The sequence below is a fragment of the Callorhinus ursinus genome, unplaced genomic scaffold (assembly GCF_003265705.2).
Source record: "Callorhinus ursinus isolate GAN/ISIS: 27379988/994484 unplaced genomic scaffold, GSC_fseal_2.0 scaffold53, whole genome shotgun sequence".
In the NCBI taxonomy this organism is placed as follows: domain Eukaryota; kingdom Metazoa; phylum Chordata; class Mammalia; order Carnivora; family Otariidae; genus Callorhinus; species Callorhinus ursinus.
In genome coordinates this window covers 5,228,949-5,246,506 of record NW_027397115.1, presented here as the reverse complement: position 1 = coordinate 5,246,506, position 17,558 = coordinate 5,228,949, and the positions used below count along the sequence as shown (strand labels likewise).

The 17,558-nt window shown below is 45.8% G+C and overlaps 1 protein-coding gene across 4 annotated transcripts; it reads right to left on the bottom strand.

The window, feature by feature from the left end:
- Positions 1-934: 934 nt before the first annotated feature.
- CYP24A1 (cytochrome P450 family 24 subfamily A member 1) lies at positions 935-17,254 on the bottom strand. Of its 4 annotated transcripts, none has more exons than XM_073883948.1 (13): positions 16,752-17,253; positions 16,326-16,535; positions 15,934-16,145; positions 14,648-14,741; positions 12,712-12,808; positions 10,394-10,485; positions 9,620-9,731; positions 8,043-8,188; positions 4,822-4,988; positions 3,746-3,824; positions 3,055-3,252; positions 2,838-2,957; positions 935-2,237 (listed from the first exon to the last, which is right to left on the bottom strand). In XM_073883948.1, the coding sequence occupies exons 2-12, from the start codon at positions 16,443-16,445 to the stop codon at positions 2,847-2,849; spliced, it is 1,428 nt and encodes a 475-aa protein (XP_073740049.1). In that variant the 5' UTR covers positions 16,446-16,535; positions 16,752-17,253; the 3' UTR covers positions 935-2,237; positions 2,838-2,846. The 4 variants fall into 4 exon arrangements, with proteins under 4 accessions (XP_073740049.1, XP_073740050.1, XP_073740048.1 ...); XM_073883949.1 differs by having other exon boundaries at positions 16,914-17,253; XM_073883947.1 differs by having other exon boundaries at positions 16,326-17,254.
- Positions 17,255-17,558: the final 304 nt, after the last annotated feature.

Genomic DNA, 17,558 nt, shown 5'->3' with positions numbered 1-17,558 from the left:
TCCTTTGGTTCCTCTCCCTACCCTGATGCCCTCAGTCCCTCAGAGTCTCCTCTGGAATCACTTCCTTAATGAATCCTGATGCCAGGGCCAGCCTCTGGGGCATCTCAGTCATCAAGGAAGACTTCCTCCAGGAAGCTGGAGCTGGGCTCTGACTGGTGCATAGGAGAAGAGCAGGTAAAGAAAGAATGTGCCTCAGCCTGGTGATGGGTATCAAAGAGGGCACATATTGAATGGAGCACTGGGTGTTATATGCAAACAATGAATCATGGAACACTACATCAAAAAAAAAATTAACTAAAAAAATAAAAAAGAAAGAAAATGTGCCAGGAGGGAAGACTGTAGGAGGAAGGACTGCAGGTGCAAAACCTCGTGGGCCGAGAGTGTTGAAGGAATCAAAGAAACTGGCAGAAGCCAGTGTGGCGGGGTCCGAAGGCATCTGGGTGTGGGTGATGTGGGCTGGGGCCTGTGATTCGGTGGGGCCATGTTTTCCAGGACACTGACGTCTGGCTTAAGGAATTGGATCTTTACATAAAAGCAATCTGACCCCACAGAAGCAAGGATGAGACAGTCGGGTTTGGGTTTTGAGAAGGCCAAAATGGCCAGTGTACAAAGAACAGACTGGATGGAGATCATCAGCTGGAAGTTTCTACGCTCATCTAGAGGGAGGTGGTGCTTCAGGACTAAATGGACTTAAAAAATATTGAAGCGGCAAAAAAAAGGAAAATTATTTTGCCACTCAAAGGATCATCTTTCTGTAAAACTGTTAGGGAAGTCTGGCTTTTAGTCAGAGTAGATTTCATGATATGGGGTTTTTAAAATGGCCACCTGAAAAGATTTTCTAGTAAGACGAAGTTTACAATTTTAAATTTTGATGTAACAAATGCAACAAAGAGGAAACAGTTTTTGAATATTTCAAAACTTTTATTTTCAGAGAATTCTAAGAAGATATACAAATGAGATCTGACAACACGTGGATTTATAATTCTAAAAATAATTTCACAGTAGGGAGAGAGCATGCACCTATTTTAGTGATATGTACATATTCATTCAAATAGAATGATATAAATGTATATTCCTGAAATATTCTAAAAGTATAACCTATAAAGGGAAGTCTTTATCAAATATACAGAAATATAAGTATGTTTTTAGGAAAAATAGTAGTAAACATATGTAAAAATAAACTATATAAACACATTTTTTTACAGTTTTAAGTAATGCATGCATACTTTACTACTGTTATATAGAGGGGAAAGCAAAGCATGGGAAATCACTGAATATTTTTACTGTAACTGGACTTTAGAACATTGTCCTAAACCATAGATCCTAAATCAAATACCATATATATTTTGAAAATGACTTGAGCAAATTGTCATTACAGTACACACACACACATACATACACAATTTCAAAGCTGCTGATCTACCTCTTAATGCCAGAGAGGAAATCCATTAGCTAAATAAAGAATTTCAGAATCCTTTGACAAAATGATGCCACAGTGAATCATTAAGGCATTCTTAGATAAGAGATTCTGACTTCATCAAAGTACTTAAAATAGACTTATTCTCTAATTTCCCAATAATGCTGCAATTTCAAAACAGGAAAAATACGGTTCCACAGAAACCTGATAACTTTAACATTTAGCTTTGCTTATGTCATAAACAAGTATTTCCCCAAGTATTACATTAAACAGAGTTACAATGAATGGATTGTCAATATTACCCCAAGCCCCAGACAATTTAGCTAGCGTACCATAGGTCTTCCATTGTGAAATGTAAACTCACTTTTGAGAAGTAAAGAACCAAGCAGTGAATTTGGTAGGGAAGGAACAGAAACATTTAGTGACTTTACCAGACTAACTGACAAGTGCCTGGCCTCCCTGGCACATCATGGAAGATGCAAGAGAAAACAGTATTATGAGTAATTTTGTGTAAGCCAAGATGGTGCTGACATTGGTTCAAGTAAACCTGCAGTATACCTTGTAAAGCACCTCGTAACCCAACAATCTGCTTTCCTGAGTCAGATACAATCTTTTATTAAATACCGTCATCTATATAGACAGTGCAGCTTCTAGAACAATTGTACCAAAGAAAGAGTATAAACACTTGGGCCCAACTGTTCTTTATGTGCCGTTTCATGCTCTGATGTTTGAAGTTTGCTTTCCAGTAACGAAGAAGCCATAAGCACCATTCTTGCAGGAGGGTAAACATGGCTGCTCTTGGTCGTGGTCAAAAAAAATTCTGGAAGATAAATTCCAATTAGATATTAAGAAAGTGTAAGTAAATGATATTTAACACAGGCTAGTAAATATATACACTTACACTCCAGGGGCCAGTAAGCCAAAGCCCTGTGGTCAAATAAGGCCGACCACCTGTATTTATAAATACAGTTTTATTGGAACAGTCTTGGTAGGCAGAATAATGGCCCTGAGAAAATGTCTATGCCCTAATCTCCAGAGCCTGTGAATGCATGGCAAAAGGAACTCTGCAGATGTGATTAAGTTTACGGACCTTGAGATGGAAAGATTATCCTGAACATCAGAAGGAGGAGAGATTCAAAGCTGGGAGAGGAACTCTCGCCCCATAATGGCATCTTGCCTTTACAGAGCATTTAGTGGATGCCAGGATCCAGGCTAAATATTTAGTATCATATCAACTTTCTAGAGAGATATAATTTTGGTCCCCATTTTACAAATGAAAAAAACATATGGAGGCAGAAAGGTTAAGAAACTGCTGAAGGTCACCCAGCCACTCAGTGGTGAGCAGGGATTCAAACCCAAGTCTGGCTGGCTTCTAGGCTCAGCTCACACTTTGGTCATTCACAGCACACCAGATACTCACCTGAGGCTCTTACCGCTGTCGGAAAGCAATGGGGGGCACCCGGCTGGGCACCAGGATGCCCAGGTGCAGCATCTCCACAGGCTCATTGTCCGTGGCCACGATGTCATATTTGCGGACGATCTGAAACACACATGCACCACAAAAAGGGCAGAATTACCCCCTCTTTTCCTGCCTTGTGGAATACAACAGAGCACAACTGCAAAAATCAGAGTTTTACCCAGCAAAGAGCCAAATGGAGCTGGAGCTCGGCTAGTCGGCGACCGATGCACATTCTTTTCCCAATGCCAAATGGAAGATGCGCAAAAGGATTAATCTTTGTCTTCTCCTGAAGCCATCGTTCGGGCCTAAACTGGCTTGAATCTTTAAAATTTTCTTCACTGGATCCCAACACCTGGGTATTTAACATCAACACTGTCTAAAAACATACCAAAACACAAAACGTGTAAAATAACTAGAAGAAAACATTTAAACAGCAAAATTTACAAAAGGGATCCCCTTACAAATGTAAAAACAACCCACAAGTTTATAATATGGTGATTGCCAACATGTATTTAGTACTAGAAATATACCAGGTAATAAATAGGTAAAGAAGTTTAAAATTTAGCATCACATTCTCACGCAACCCTATGTGGTGGGTTCCATTATTATCCCCATTTTGCAGATGAGAAATCTGAGGCTCACAAAGGTTATGTAACTCACTCAAGGCTATGCTTGAATCTAGGTCTCTTTTCCCCCAAACCATTAATCCTAACACCATATGATGCAACATGTTAGCTATATACACTAAAATATACATATTTCCAAAATGAATGCTCTCCCAGGGAAAGTGTTTATGGAGATCTGATGAATACTTGGAAAGCGTATCTTTCAAAGCTCTATAAGGTACAGATTGCACAAATCCTACTTACTCCTTTGGGTAAAGCATATTCACCCAGAACCGTTGCTTTGTCAAGAGTCCTAGTTGTAAATGGCACACTTGGGGTAAGCCTGAAAAAACAAAATTAAAGATGTAAAGGTGAGGACAGACCAGTGTCTAGATCAAATATCAATGGGAATACAGATACTGGTTAAATAAATAATTCCTGCGTATGTTCATACTCAAAAAAGGAACATGATCACAACTCTCATAAGGAAGTTGTCTTTTTTTTTAGAAAGAAAGTTTAATTTAATTTAATTTATTTATTTATTGGGGAAGGGGCAGAGAAAGAATCTTAAGCAGGCTCCACAACCAGTGCTGAGCCCGATATGGGCTTGATCTCACAACCCGGAGATCATGACCTGAGCTGAAATCAAGGGTAGGACACCTAACCGACTGAGCTCCCCAGGCATCCCAAGTTCTGTCTCTCTCTTCCTGAAATTCATATCTCCTGTTTTTCTTCCTTATTGTGTTGGTTAACTTCCCAGTAACTGCTTAGTAGCTGTTAATAGTGGTTTTCTCCTGTTTCTTTCTGGACTTCAAATGTGTATGTTTCCTGTGTCACGCTTAAGTTTGACTTTTGTTCTAGGTTTCTCCTATCTGCCCTTCCTGAAGTGAAAGCTATTTCTTTCCTAATGCTGGAATGTTGTGTTTTGTTTTCCAGAAAGTGTATAAAAAGAATTTTCAGAGAACATTTTATACCCGAGGCTCAAAAACAAAGATGTCTCTTTGTCTTATCAAATAATAATATAGTTTTCTTGCTGAACTTCTTCTCACATCCTTCAATTATGCCCCTAATCTTAATTAGTGCTTACCCAGCATTCATTAGACTATTATTATTACGGATTGAAAGGGAGGACACAGACTTTCCAGAGATTTAATAGAATTTGCCCAAATGATTTAGGAAATGAATAAAAGAATATGGTCCTAAGGCTCTTTTTTTTTGCAGTTTGATAAATGTTTCTGAGTCAACTGTGGGTGCTGTCTGTGGGCGTGGAGACCCCTCATTGTGTCTTTAAGAGAATGGCTTCCCAGCATATTCATGTTGGCTTAGGCACGTGTTCTCACCTCATAGATTCTTTCAGACAGGCTTTTAAATATGGCATATTCCTCAGATCCTCTGCCCGTGGCATCCGATTCTCAGGCAATACCCTCTGAATTTCCTTAAGAAGCTTTTGTTGCACATGGGGATTACGGGATAAATTGTAGAGAACCCACATTAAGCTGTTCGCTGTCTGAAAGGCAAATGGATATAAACCTGAGTTTCTACAAACAAACTGCCTTAAAACCATCATGAGCTGAACAAAAACTGATGCCTACCACCTTGCTCTGCAAATGTATTAGTGAGACTTTTTCACGTGTCCTTATTTGCTGTGCGTTACACAAATACAGCATATGAAAAGTCAGATTTATTTTAGAAAATAATGCCAGTTAAGGATAGCTTAATCAACGTAGACTCTGAAATAATCAGCTGCATTAGGACACTTAAAATTCAGTTTGATAAAAAAATTGTTTGAACACAAAGGAACCATGTAGAGCTGATGAAAGGAAAGCAAGCTGGTTAGGATTGTATCTGTGTCAATTTCCAGGTTATGATAAGGTTTTATTGTTGCAAGTTGTTACCCCATTGGGGGAAGCTGCAGGAAGGATCCAAGCGACTCCTCTCTACTTTTCCTTAGAACTGCCTGTGAATCTATAATTATTTCAAAATAAAAAAGCATTTGATCAAAAATTGTTTAATATAGGAAATGGATAGAATACTTGGGTGGGGAGAGAGGGATTGAGATCCTGGCAGTGCTGCTAATAAGTTTTTTCTTTTTAATTTTATAGTACAAATGCACAAGAAACTGTATTTCTGGAATTTAAAAGAGAGGGTTGTTTGTTTGTTTTGCTACATCCTAAAAAGTTATCTATGAACCCTGGGTTCCAGCCACATGCAAAGAGCCCTTGCAGGAGGGTGCCAACACCGAAATAAGAAATTCTAGCATTGTGTTGAGTATTTCAAGGAACCAGCCACAGTTTCTGACGAAGGCTCATGGTCTTTTTAGTGGCATGCTTTACTTCCTTTCCAAAGGCAGCAAGAAGAGAAAAAAACTGGCTGGAACAGGCGGCGTAGCTTTCACCACTAGTAGTCATAGGTATTAGTTTTTAGGGCTTTTTTTTTTTTTAAGTTAATGTAAGCCAAATATTCCTGTAAAAATGGTCATTGCAGACATGAAGACGCTTTTGCTAAGTGTCACGTGCCACTGACATAGATGAGCAAAGTGCGAGATGATTCGGAGCCAATGTCATTTACTATTTTGGGAAGAAGATGCCTCCAAGGCAGGCTTCTTCATGTCAGAGGACTGGCAGCCTCAGCTGCAAATAAACTGTGGACGGCATTATTACAAGATTCCAATTTACAAAACAGGAAGAGGGTGTAGCCACCAAATTAGATACACTTTCAAATTTCTCTGATTTTCCAAAAGTGACTTCCAGAATTGCCAGGACTAAAAAAGAAACATTTAACCATATCAGCGGGTCCCTTACCGCAAGTACCAAATTGAGTTTCCAAAAGGCAGATAACTGTAGCTTTCGCCGGGGATTTGTAAGACAGCCTGGGCCTTTTAGGGTAACTGCAGGGGCTGAAAATGGCTTGGGAAACCTCACAGGCACTAACTATCCCGGCTTGACCTCCGTGGAGGAGATCCATTTCGCAGCTGGCCTCCCGGCTTTTGCTCTTCCCTCTTCTAGAGCCTTCTTTCACTCCACCAGCCAGAGCCCTCCCTTCAAAACATAAATGTGATCAGGCTACTTCCTTGCTTATAATACCCCAAGGGCTTTCCATCACAGGTGTAATAAAATCCAAATGGCTTACTAAGGCTTCTGGTCAATATGGCCCCTTGACTTCTCCAACGTCAACCTGACCACATTGGCTAGGTCTCCAGCTCCCACCCTCTTTCTGCTCCAGGGCCCTTGCCCATGGTGTTCCCTCCACCTGGAGAGCTCTTCCACCACATCTTTCCTCTGGCTGGCTCTCTCTCATCATTTCAGTCCCAGGAAGAGAGGGAACCCTGCCCCCTCTCCATTCTCCTTCTAACCCATCACTCAGATGGTTTCCTCCATGTCTCCTACCACTAATTGCAAAGATCCCATTTGTTGGTGTGTCTACATGTTTCTGGTTGGTCTTCCCTCCCTGCAGTTAAGTTCCATGAAGGCCAAAACCTTGGTCTCTGGTTCATGGTGGTCGCTCAAGCACCTAGAACAGTGCCAAGCACATAGTAGGCACTCAGTAGTTTCTGAATCCTTTCATTTATTCATCAAGTATTCGTTGAGCACCTGCTTTATGCTAAGTACTATTCTACATCCTAGGAATACAGCAGCGGACAAAACCAAGTCATCTCCCTCATCGAACTCACATTCCAGCTGAAAAAAAAAGATAATGGGTGAAGCTTTACTTTTATCACTCTAGGGAGCCTCTTAGGCTAAGTGACTTGGTATGACAGTGAGCGAAATGAATTCTTCCTTTTAACACCCTTCTGGAGCGCGAGGAGAAGTGATAACTTTGCTGTTCCCCCTGATGTAGAAAACCCTACTTTTTCTTTGGACGAGAAACACGAAAGAAAGGGGAAACATGGGAAAGAAACGAACCGGGACACATTCTTCTAAGAGGTTACAGGTGTATGAACCTTTGGGCCATGAGGAATATTAGTACACGTCCCTCCAGGGATGGCGCAAAGAATGGATCGAAGACGATCAAACCCACCTGAACACCTGTCAGAATTTGTGTTTGGAGTCTGGCTGGATTGTGTACCTACCAGGAGTATCAGGCACACTGGGGACAGAATTTTGGTATTTCAGATTGGTTGTTTCATGTAAGTCGAAATCAAGTTTGCTCCGGACTCATTATGTTTATGCTTTTAATCTCAAAAAAAATAATTGGACTGGCAGAGAGCATGCCGATATTTTTAGAGTAACAACCATAGTCAGGCACTTCGGGGTTAACATGCACAACCTTTTAGAACATATTCAATTTTTAAAAATCTTGCTATGGTGTGGCATTTTACTGCCTCTGAATTCCCATAGCAGCTTGTGTCTTTAATATGGCACTTGATTGTCCCCCCCGCTAGAGCGCATGAATTCACCTCCTATCACCTGTTTAAAGACCGAGACTCTGTCCTGGGTCTCCCGCAGCGTCTCGTAGGAGACTTACCATTTTTGCTAAGCCAGTGCTCAGTTAATCCTTGTGGAATGAGTGAGCTGAATGAGTACTTAAAATTCATCATGGAAAAGATTTTCCAGCCCCTTACCGTTTCTACGGCAGCCAGCTGGAGCTCTGTGACAGCCGCATACAATTCTTTCTTGGAAAGCTGATGGTGGTGATAAATATCACAGAGGAAATCCGTGCTGGGCTGCTCAGAATGTTTCTCTAAGCGGTTGTCGATACAAGACTTGACTATTGGAGAAAGGAAGTCAGGGGAAAATTAGGACGCAAGAGACCCCCAGGTAAAATCCTCCCCGTGACATCTTCAGGGCCTTTTTGGGGGGACACTGACCATTTCTTCGAGTTAACGTTGCCTTGGTGTTAAGTCACCAAGGATTGATCGGTGCCCACAGGAGCAGGGCTCCTCAAATTTTAACTTGCCAAAGAATCCCCCGGGGCATCTTGCTAAAATGCGGGTTCTGAATCAGGGGTCTGGGGGCAGGCCTGGAAATCTGCATTTCTTACAGGCTCCCAGGCGCTGTTTCTGCTCTGCAGGTCACATTTCGAGTAGTAAGAGCTCAGAGTTTGGAAGAGATCGTCACGGGACAGAGATGGGATTTGGGTCCACTCTCAGAATCAGAACTCACACCCAGAGCCAGGTGTCTGGCTGGTTTGGTCACGAATCCAGGCAGGGTGGGACTTGGCTCCCAGATCTGGGCAGTAGGGGAGGAGAGAACCTCCCCCAACGTTATCAAACATAAACACACGTGCACACACACACACCCAAGTGCAGTGCTTCGTGCATGCTGGCAAAGGTAGCAGAAATTTCTGGTGTTTGTAAAGAACATTCTAGACATGTGTCCCCTTATTTCAATGCACTAGGGCAAGCCACGACCAGAATAATAACAACAGTGAGGTTGACAGTAATAATGATGACCATAAGTGGTACAGCAGTTAGAGCTAGAGCTCTGGGAGTCCTTCTGTCTGGCTTCAAACCCTGGCTTTTGCCGTCATCCAGCATGTAATCCCGACAATGTTACTTTTTTGTGCCTCAGTTCTGTCACTCAGGGCCAATAGAAGGACCTACTTTATAGGGTTTTTGGTGAGAATTAACTGAGTACATGTTTATGTGTGTGTATAAAAGATATGACATGGTATGATATGATATGGATCCTCCTACTAGTTCCTGCTGGTAACTCATAGAACAATACTCACAGCACCAATGTTCCCCTGATAATGTAGCAGAAATAGCTCTGATCCACTGGGTATTGAGATAAGCCAGGTTTTTACATTACCTATATTAGACCTAGAAATAGCTGCATCGAGGTAAGTATTATTATTGTTATTAGCCCATTTTAGACACAAGACTACTGAGGACGAAAGAGTTATAGCACATTTGGTCAACGTGTTACACCAGTGACAGAGCTGGGATTTGAACCCAGGTATCTCTGACTCCCAAAGCTCTTGCTTTTAACCTCTCCCAGCTCCCAAAGACTATGCAAAGCTGTTTTTTCCTTAGAATTTGCCTATGCCAGGGTGATTCTAAACTCGTGTTTACAAAGCCAAAACAATCAGGAGGCACAACTCCATCAAAGGATCAAGGTCATCAGGTCAAGAAGATCATTCCTGACTTCTGGGAGCAGCGCCAGAGAAAGGACTACGGGGGGTGTGTGGCTGCATTACCTGATTTGAAAATGGTGTCCCAGGCCAACGTGTGAGCCTGCCACACCTTGGTATTGAGGCTCTTGTGCAGCTCGACTGGGGTTACCATCATCCTCCCAAACGTGCTCATCATCTGTGAGGAACACAACGCCTTTTCATCCTGGTTTCTACCTCTCTCAAAGACAACTGGAGAGGAGCCTTCACATGGGAGAGGAGCATTCTACACGACCCGCACCCTCTGCTTCCACAAAGGCAGGAGCTCTCCCCCCAGTGCTGGACGCGGAGCCCTCCCCCACCCCGGTGGCACAATGAAAATGATCTTTGGGATGATTTCCCACCGGATGTGTTTAATAAAATATGTGATCTTAGGACCTCCATATTTAAAAAGAAGAAGAAAGAAGGAAAACCATCACTTTCATAGAGACTTCCATTTCCATTAATTTCCCAACGTTCGCCATTCTCTACACCAGTTTCATGGCATCTATCACATCCATGTGTGATCGAAACGATTCAAAAATATTACACTGGAAAATTTTCAGACTCTTTTTCAAATAGTATTTTAATCGACTGACCTTTAATTGAAACACCTATTTAAACTTGCCTAAACGATGATGTAGTGTGATTCCTGGTTTATGAGCAAACATGTACATACGTACATGAAAACACATGACACATTGAAATGAACACTTAACTAGTGTAATAAAATAGGTGTGTGTGCCCCTCCTGGGGAAATGGGATGTAGCCCTGTTAAGTTCTGTAAATTGGGAAAATTGCTATCTTCAAGGGGATGCTTACTGTTTTGATGGCCATGATGAAATTCAAAGCTTCATCCCCTGCATTCTTCTGAAGGAGTCCAAATCTCTTCTCATAGAGCACAAGGCAGATGCCTGTCATTTAAAATAATCAAGAGTTACACAATCACAGCGGCACCGTAGTCTGGGAGTAGCGGGCTATTAAAGGCTTCATTCTATCTTTTGTAAGAGCAAGGTCTTTTCCAAGAACAGAGGAAAGGCAAAAAATCTGAAGAGAAAGGGGCATGACACTCTTCTCACTTTCTAGAAATTGTCTCCACATCCACTGACCCATCCGCTGCAGAACCTCCGGGTCAGAAATGCCACGGTGAAAATACAGCCATTTTTATACAGGATTGAATGTGTCTCCTGCAATGCCTTGCTTTTGTCAGAGTTTATCATTGACACCATGTGTAAGAGACACTGTAAATGGCCTACCCCGATACTCATTCTCTCCCATTTCTTCCCTAAGAGATCCCCAATTTTATTCAGAGTGTCAATGTATCAGTCCTCGGGCAATGAATCTGGATTGATCTAAGACTCTGGTGACAATTCTGTTCCCTGATTCACCAGGCTTCCTGCAGCAGCCTGAGAAGCCACATGGCCCAGGTCTGGCCAGTGAGGCTTAAGGAAAATACTCCTTTGCTTTCTTAATAAAAGGGGCAAGTACAGTTGCCTTAGCTCCTCCCTCTTTCCTTCTTGTTTTTGCCTCGAGCGCAGAGGTGAGACCAGGAGGGGCGGCGGCCATTTTGCAACAAGCCAACCAGCTAAGGATGGATGAGCAAAAAGATGGGGAGCGCCCCCCCGCCCCCCCCGCCCGTGACATCGCTGAGTGCTCGCTGCGGCTGCTCTCCTCGAGACTCCTCATAACACTGGGACAATAATTTTTAAGCCACCACAGTCCAATCTTCTTTGACTTGCAAAGACATGCATTCAGTACTCCTTCATTTGGGTATTTCCAGTGGACCGTTTCCAAAACATACACTTGTTTCTCCTCTGTAATCATTCCCTCACTTTATTCTACTCCCTTTTCCCTTAACACCTTCTGTGGGTTTCTTCTTTGCATGGAGTTTTCTAATGTGCTAAGATCGTCAAGTGGTCTCCATCTTTAAAGTGAGGCTCGGCAGTTGGGGGAGAGAGGTCATACAAAAGCCTCCATCCTGGAGTGCCCTCTCCAATCCCTCGCATGAGCAGCCAGAGTGATCCTTCCAGCAAATCGGTCCAAGCCTCCTTCCAGTTAAAAGCACTCTGTATCACTCCCAGGTACTCCCAAGCTCAAAACCAAATTCCTATCCCTAGTTTAAATGGGTTGACCACTGCCTTCCCCCCATCCTCTGCCCTCACCATGTTGGTCATGCTCTGGTCATTCTGAACATCTTCCTGTTCCTTCAACAGAATCTCCTCTCCTCCTTCATTGGCCTTCACCTGGCGAACTCCTACTCATCTAACAGGCCTCAGCTGATATGGTCCCACCACCGTGAAGCACCCCCTGACCAAGCTCAGCTGAGGCAGCTCTCTCGAATTCTCCCACATTCTGGAACTTCCTCAGTCAGGGGCCTACCCTTTCTATGGAAACAGCTTCCTTGCCTGCATCCCCACTTGGGCAGCGTTCCGGTCCAGGCGGAGCTCTGCTTTTTGTTCCTAGAGTGTTCCTCAAAGAAAGGGATCATTCCCTCTTCTGTCTGTGTCTGGAACCCTCCATGGTTCCCCACCTGACTCAAACTAAAAGCTCAAGTTCTGGCCAGAACCTACAGCCCCTGCCTTGGTCTTCCTCAGCCCCTCTTTCCCTTCCCCCATCATCCATCCCTGTCGTCCGAGACATCACTCATACTTCCACCTTGGCGTATTTGCCTTCCCTGTCTCCACATTCTGGAACGATCTTCCCCACAGATGCCCTGTGGCTTATTCCTTTAGGTCTCACCTCAACTGTCTCCTTCCCAAAACAGACTTGCCTCATCTAGGAGCTTAGGTTCTTTCTTGAAGCCCTTACCCCTTGTCAAAATATATATTTTAAAGTGTGTTTACTTGTTGATCGTCAACCCTACTAGACTCTAAGCTCCATGGGAACGCAGACATTGCTTGTTTTGTTCCCTGCTGTGTCCCTAGTACCAAGCATGCTCCTGGGCACATAGCAGGTGTTCAATAAACGTTTGTTGAATGACTACATAAACAACCCCTAGTGCAAAGCATAACCTGAGTGCCCGAAAGCATGAAAAGACTGCACGAACAGCTCTTTGTTGTCACCAACAGTATATGATTATAGAAGAGTTATTAACAGAGCCACTAGGAAATCAAATGAACAAGACCGTGAAGACAACTCACTTTCAAATGACCATTTGTTCAGTTCACTGTATAAGTCTTCAATATGGCCCCTCTCGTCACAGAGCTCATCTATTCTACCCATAAAATCAGCCAAGACCTTAGAAGAAAGAAACCACAGAAGATATATTTCAGTCATTGAAGGAAAACAAAAGTTTAAAGGCTCCTTAAGCTAACTTCAGGTTTTGCTACCTTGTATATTCACTGCCCATGATGTTATTCATTCTGAAGCAACACTAATTATATATTCTCCCTGGGGGCTCACCTTCTGCCCTAACAACTTAGTCCAGGGGTTATTTTCTCAGCTTTTCCCGAAACCACCCTAAAGCTTAGGTTTCAGCTTTTGATCTAAATTTAAGAAAAGGAAAACATTTCTTCTAATCAGAATGGGGACTAAACCATGAAGGAACAATCAGCCAAGTGTCTGTTGGCACAACCTGTCAAACACCATGAGGTCTGCCGCTTCCATATCTGGGCCAGCAAACATCTCCTTAGTGGCTGGTATTGTGTTAGGCGTGTTGAACTTGGAAGCTGAAAAACCTGCAAATTTGGGACACAGCTCGTTCACTAAATAGCTCTGTGACGTGGGACAAGTTACATAAGGTCTCTAGATGCCAAGTGCCAAAATCAGGGTTTTAGATGACTAACGCCTCACATTTAACAAGGCTTGTGTCGTATCAAGCACTATGGAGTGTGTTTTCTTAGCTGATCCTCACAACAATGCAGTGAGGTAGAAAGTACTATCATTATTCCCATTTCCTGCCTAACAGAGGAGAGAACAGGCTTCCAGCGAGGCTCGGGTGCTCTCCCTTGGACACGTAGCTGGAAAGTGGCCATGCTGGGGCCTGGAACAAGGTAGGTATGACTACAAAGCCCATCCGTGTAACCAATGGGCATTTTGAGTTTGTCCACATAGTGCATTAAAAAGGACTTTGAAATTGTTACCATCAAAAAACTCCAGAAACTTCACATAAACATGTGGAATTTTCCCTATCAAATAGTAATAGTAATAGTAATGATAATAATAATGACAAAATCTGGAGACACTGGGTCTGCATTCCCACATGGCAGTCATTTGCTGGAGCTGGGGCAGCTGTCCCTTCTAGAAAGGGCATGCACTGTTCTGTTTGCTAAAATCCCTGCTGGGCCTTCCTTACACATTTATATGAATTACGTGGCCCCTGAAACCTTCTGGGTTTGCAATCTTGCACCTATATGATCCTATCTGGGTCAAGTTCAGTTCAAAACAAACACCCAAAGTGATCAGGAGTAAAGAGAACACTGTGTGCTTAAATCCCTCCCTCTTTGGCCCTCTGTTGACTAAAGGATAATGTCTAAGTGCCTTACCATAGTCCAAAAACATTAAGCGCTGCCCTCTGCGCAGCATCGTTTCAGAGAGAGCCTTGCCTCAGCTGCTCTGAATGTACTATTCTCTGAATGCTCTGTGCTATCTCATGCCTCCCTATTTTCAGCAAGCTGTTCTCTCTTCCTGAATGTCCTTCTCCACCTTCTCTGGCTTGAAGACTCCTATTCATCTGGCAAAACCCAACTCAAATGGCATGACCAAGGACTTTTACAAGCATTATCTCATTTAATCCTCCCAGCAAATTTGTGGGGTGGGAACTGTCATGTATTTCCCAGTGTATATGTTGGGAAAGTGAAGCTTAGGGAAGTTAAGGGAAGAGTCAGGTTACAGACTTTGGGGGTGGCGGACTGAGGTTCAAAGCCAAGGCTGTGGAATACCAAAGTCTCTGCTTGTAATCACTCCCTTATTGAGATGTTACTTTACAAGAGAGCGAAGGAAGGAGGAATAAGGGTTTGGGGGAGGAGAAGTGGGGAGAAAAGGAAGACCCCTGAACCATCACATTGCCTGCACTTTGTAGCTATGACTTGAAGTTCCATAAACATCTCTCCCTCCCCAGGCTCCCAGCCTGCAAACCTCGTTGATTTTGTTGTCCAGCTTCATAATTTCTACTGGTTTCATTAGTTTTTTCTGAAAAGCACTCCGGACCCTCTGCCAGTCTTCTCCTTCCCTGGGAGGGAAGCAGAATTGTATTTAGAGCAAACTGAAAGGTAAAGGAGGGAGAAGCAAAGATGCCCCCCAGCTCTGCCACTGTGTGAACCATATAATCAAATGAACACTGAAAAGCATGCCACCGACCTCCCAGAGAATGTCAGCATTGGAATATTGGGGGCTGGTTTGACAACAGAATGAAACCACCTTCCCTCCCAGCCAAAGATGACGCCAGAAAGGTGAAGTCCAGGTAATTGGGGTTCAGGGCTTTTGAGGTGCCCTTGCTGGGGCTGACCTGGGAGGCCAGGTGCCTCAGTTCTTAGCAGTAAGAGTGGGCACCCAAACATCCCCTTCATCAGCAACCCAGATCTGTTTGAGAAAAATTTTCTCTTCTCTTTAATCCATTGACTTGGGCTGAAAGTCACATTCACAAAACCCCGCAACCCTAGAATTCTATCATTGCCTCCAAATAATACACAGAGGTTCACTGGAGCTGTAAAAGCCTGTTCTAATCATCCACCTTCTTCCCTCACCCCACAGTACACCACACAGCCTGTGACGCACCACACATTACTATGGCTTTTAATTCCAGGGATTATATCCTGAAAAATGCAACTATTAGGCGTTACAATTTGGAAGTAAAAAAAAGTGCTAACTTGTTAAATGCTAACAATGAAAAAGCAGAGGAATCTCATCACATAATGGCATTTATCTGTCTAAAAGAATGAGACCTTGATGTCCCTCCTCATCCCACCTTTCCGACTAGACTTGGATCTTTCTGGAGGGGAATGGGTCCCCTCCAGATAGGAAGGTAGCTGTCAAAAGCAAAAGAAGTTAATTTCTGGCGTTTGAGCTCACAAGAGGGGATTACAGACAATCGTAAGGGATAATTTTGTATATAACAGGTTGGCCTGGCACGCTGACTTCCGAACCTCGACCCACCCAAGAGTCTGAACACCACAATTTGGATAACGCTTTGGGCCTTTCTTTGAAAAGGCACCGCCCTGCCCAGTTGCCGGAGAGAAGGCAGGTGTTGGGTGCACACCTCTTCTCAGCCCGCTCTGATCCAGGCAAGAGATGGAGACTACTACGCCAGGTAGAGCCTTTCGTGTTCCCCCGGCATACGGAGGGTACCACCGCTGAAAACCCTCTCCCAATTTCCAAGCGCATCGATCCCAGACGCCGGCCCCCATCCTGCCTCCTGGACTCACAGGAGCAGCAGCCCGTAGCCCTCCTTGCGGTAGTCGCGGTAGGCCTTCCAGGGCTTGATCTCCAGCCGCTGGGGGTACGCGCTCTCCGTACGGTACAGCGCTTCCAGCAGGCACGGCGAGCCCAGGTGCACCGAGTCGAAGGAACCCAACTTCATGCGGAAAATCTTGCCATACTTCCTGTGGTACTCCGCCTGCAGCGGGCCGGACCAAGTCTGCGCTCATCCCTCGCAGTCCCGGGAGCGCTCCTCCCGCCTCCCGCCTCCCGGCTCCGGGGCCTGAGCTGCCGCCACACTCCAGCGTCCTGTGCGCCCCGGCCGCGCGCCTCGCCCAGGGTTTGGAACGCACGCAGGGCAGGGAGGGGAAAGGGAATTGGGGCGCGACGAGGCATTTACCAGCGTGTCGTGCTGTTTCTTGAGGCCCCCTTTCCAGAGAATCTCCAGCAGGCTGCCCAGCAGCGGCCAGTTGGTGGGGCCCGGCAGGGCGGCCGCGTTCTGCGCCTCGCGCGGTTCCATCAGCGGGCAGAGGGGCACATCCCGCGGCCGAGGGGGTGCGCACGCCGCAGACGTCACCGGTCTGGGTGGCTGCCCCAGGTGGCGCAGCTGCTGGAGGAAGGCGACAAGGGAGCGGCTCTTGCTGATGGGGGAGCTCATGGCAGCGGGGGACACCGGGCTCGTGGGAGTGCGCGGGGACCGGGAAACGCGACTTTGCTAGAGAGGAGCCGGCGGGATCTGGGGGTTTGACGATTCTGGGAGAGAGGGGCAAAGAGGTCCAGCAGGTGCGATGGAGGGGGCGGCAGAGGAGTAGAGAGAAGAAAAGACCTGGAGCAAGGATGCTCGGCGCTGCCGCGTGCGGCAGCCTCAGGGAGCGGGTGCCGGCCGAGCGCTGGCCCCAAGAGCTGGAGGGGTGCCTCTGAGGGTTGGGTGTCTCTTGGAAGAGAAAGGGAAGGGATATGGGTCCGCCCGTGGGTCTGCGAGGCTGACTTTCTGGTCTGGAGCCGCGAAGTGGAGGTGTCAAGGAGGGTAGAGAGATGCTGCTAGGCGCTGCGGTTTCGTCCTATCCCTCTCCATGCCCAGGGACCATGTATTTATGGAGACAGGGCAGGCCCTGGGTGGCCAATGAGCACACTGAGTAGGGCGGAGTGGGCCTTGGCTGGCCTGGCCCGGAGGGACGCGGGACCCGGGGCGGGGGTTGGGGGCAGGGCTAGGGGTGGAAATAGGTTGGAGTCAGCGAGGTGAGCGAGGGCGCCCGGGCTTCGCGTGGCGGGTGCGCTGCTCCCCGGGCGGGAGCGCAGCGGACTCCACCCGGAGTTCACCGGGTGTGCGCTCAGCTCGCCTCCCCGCCCTGCCCGGGCGGGCAGGAGCCGGCAGCGGCGGCAGCGGCTGCAGCCTCGCGCTTGCACAATCGCGCAGCCGGGCGGGCGAGGTCTCCGAGTGCGGCCCCGGGAAGGCTGCCGGCGCCTGCCGGGGGCCCCGGAGTCCGCGCGCCTCCCGGGAGCCAGTGCTCGCCAGCCTGGACCGAAATCTTTTTGGAGGAAGGTTGGCTTTCTGCGCCTCCCAAGGTGGGGTGTTGGAGACAAGTGAAATGCCTCCAAAGAGGGCATTTCACCTTCGGGTCTTCACTTGGGC

Coding starts and splice junctions, on each gene's coding strand:
- CYP24A1 (XM_073883947.1), bottom strand. CDS start 16,583: ATGAGCTCCCCCATCAGCAAGAGCCGCTCCCTTGTCGCCTTCCTCCAG. Junction 14,742..15,933: donor GGCTACGGGCTGCTGCTCCT/GTGAGTCCAGGA, acceptor CTTCCCTCCCAG/GGAAGGAGAAGACTGGCAGA. Junction 2,958..3,054: donor TCCATTTGGCTCTTTGCTGG/GTAAAACTCTGA, acceptor TGTGTGTTTCAG/ATCGTCCGCAAATATGACAT.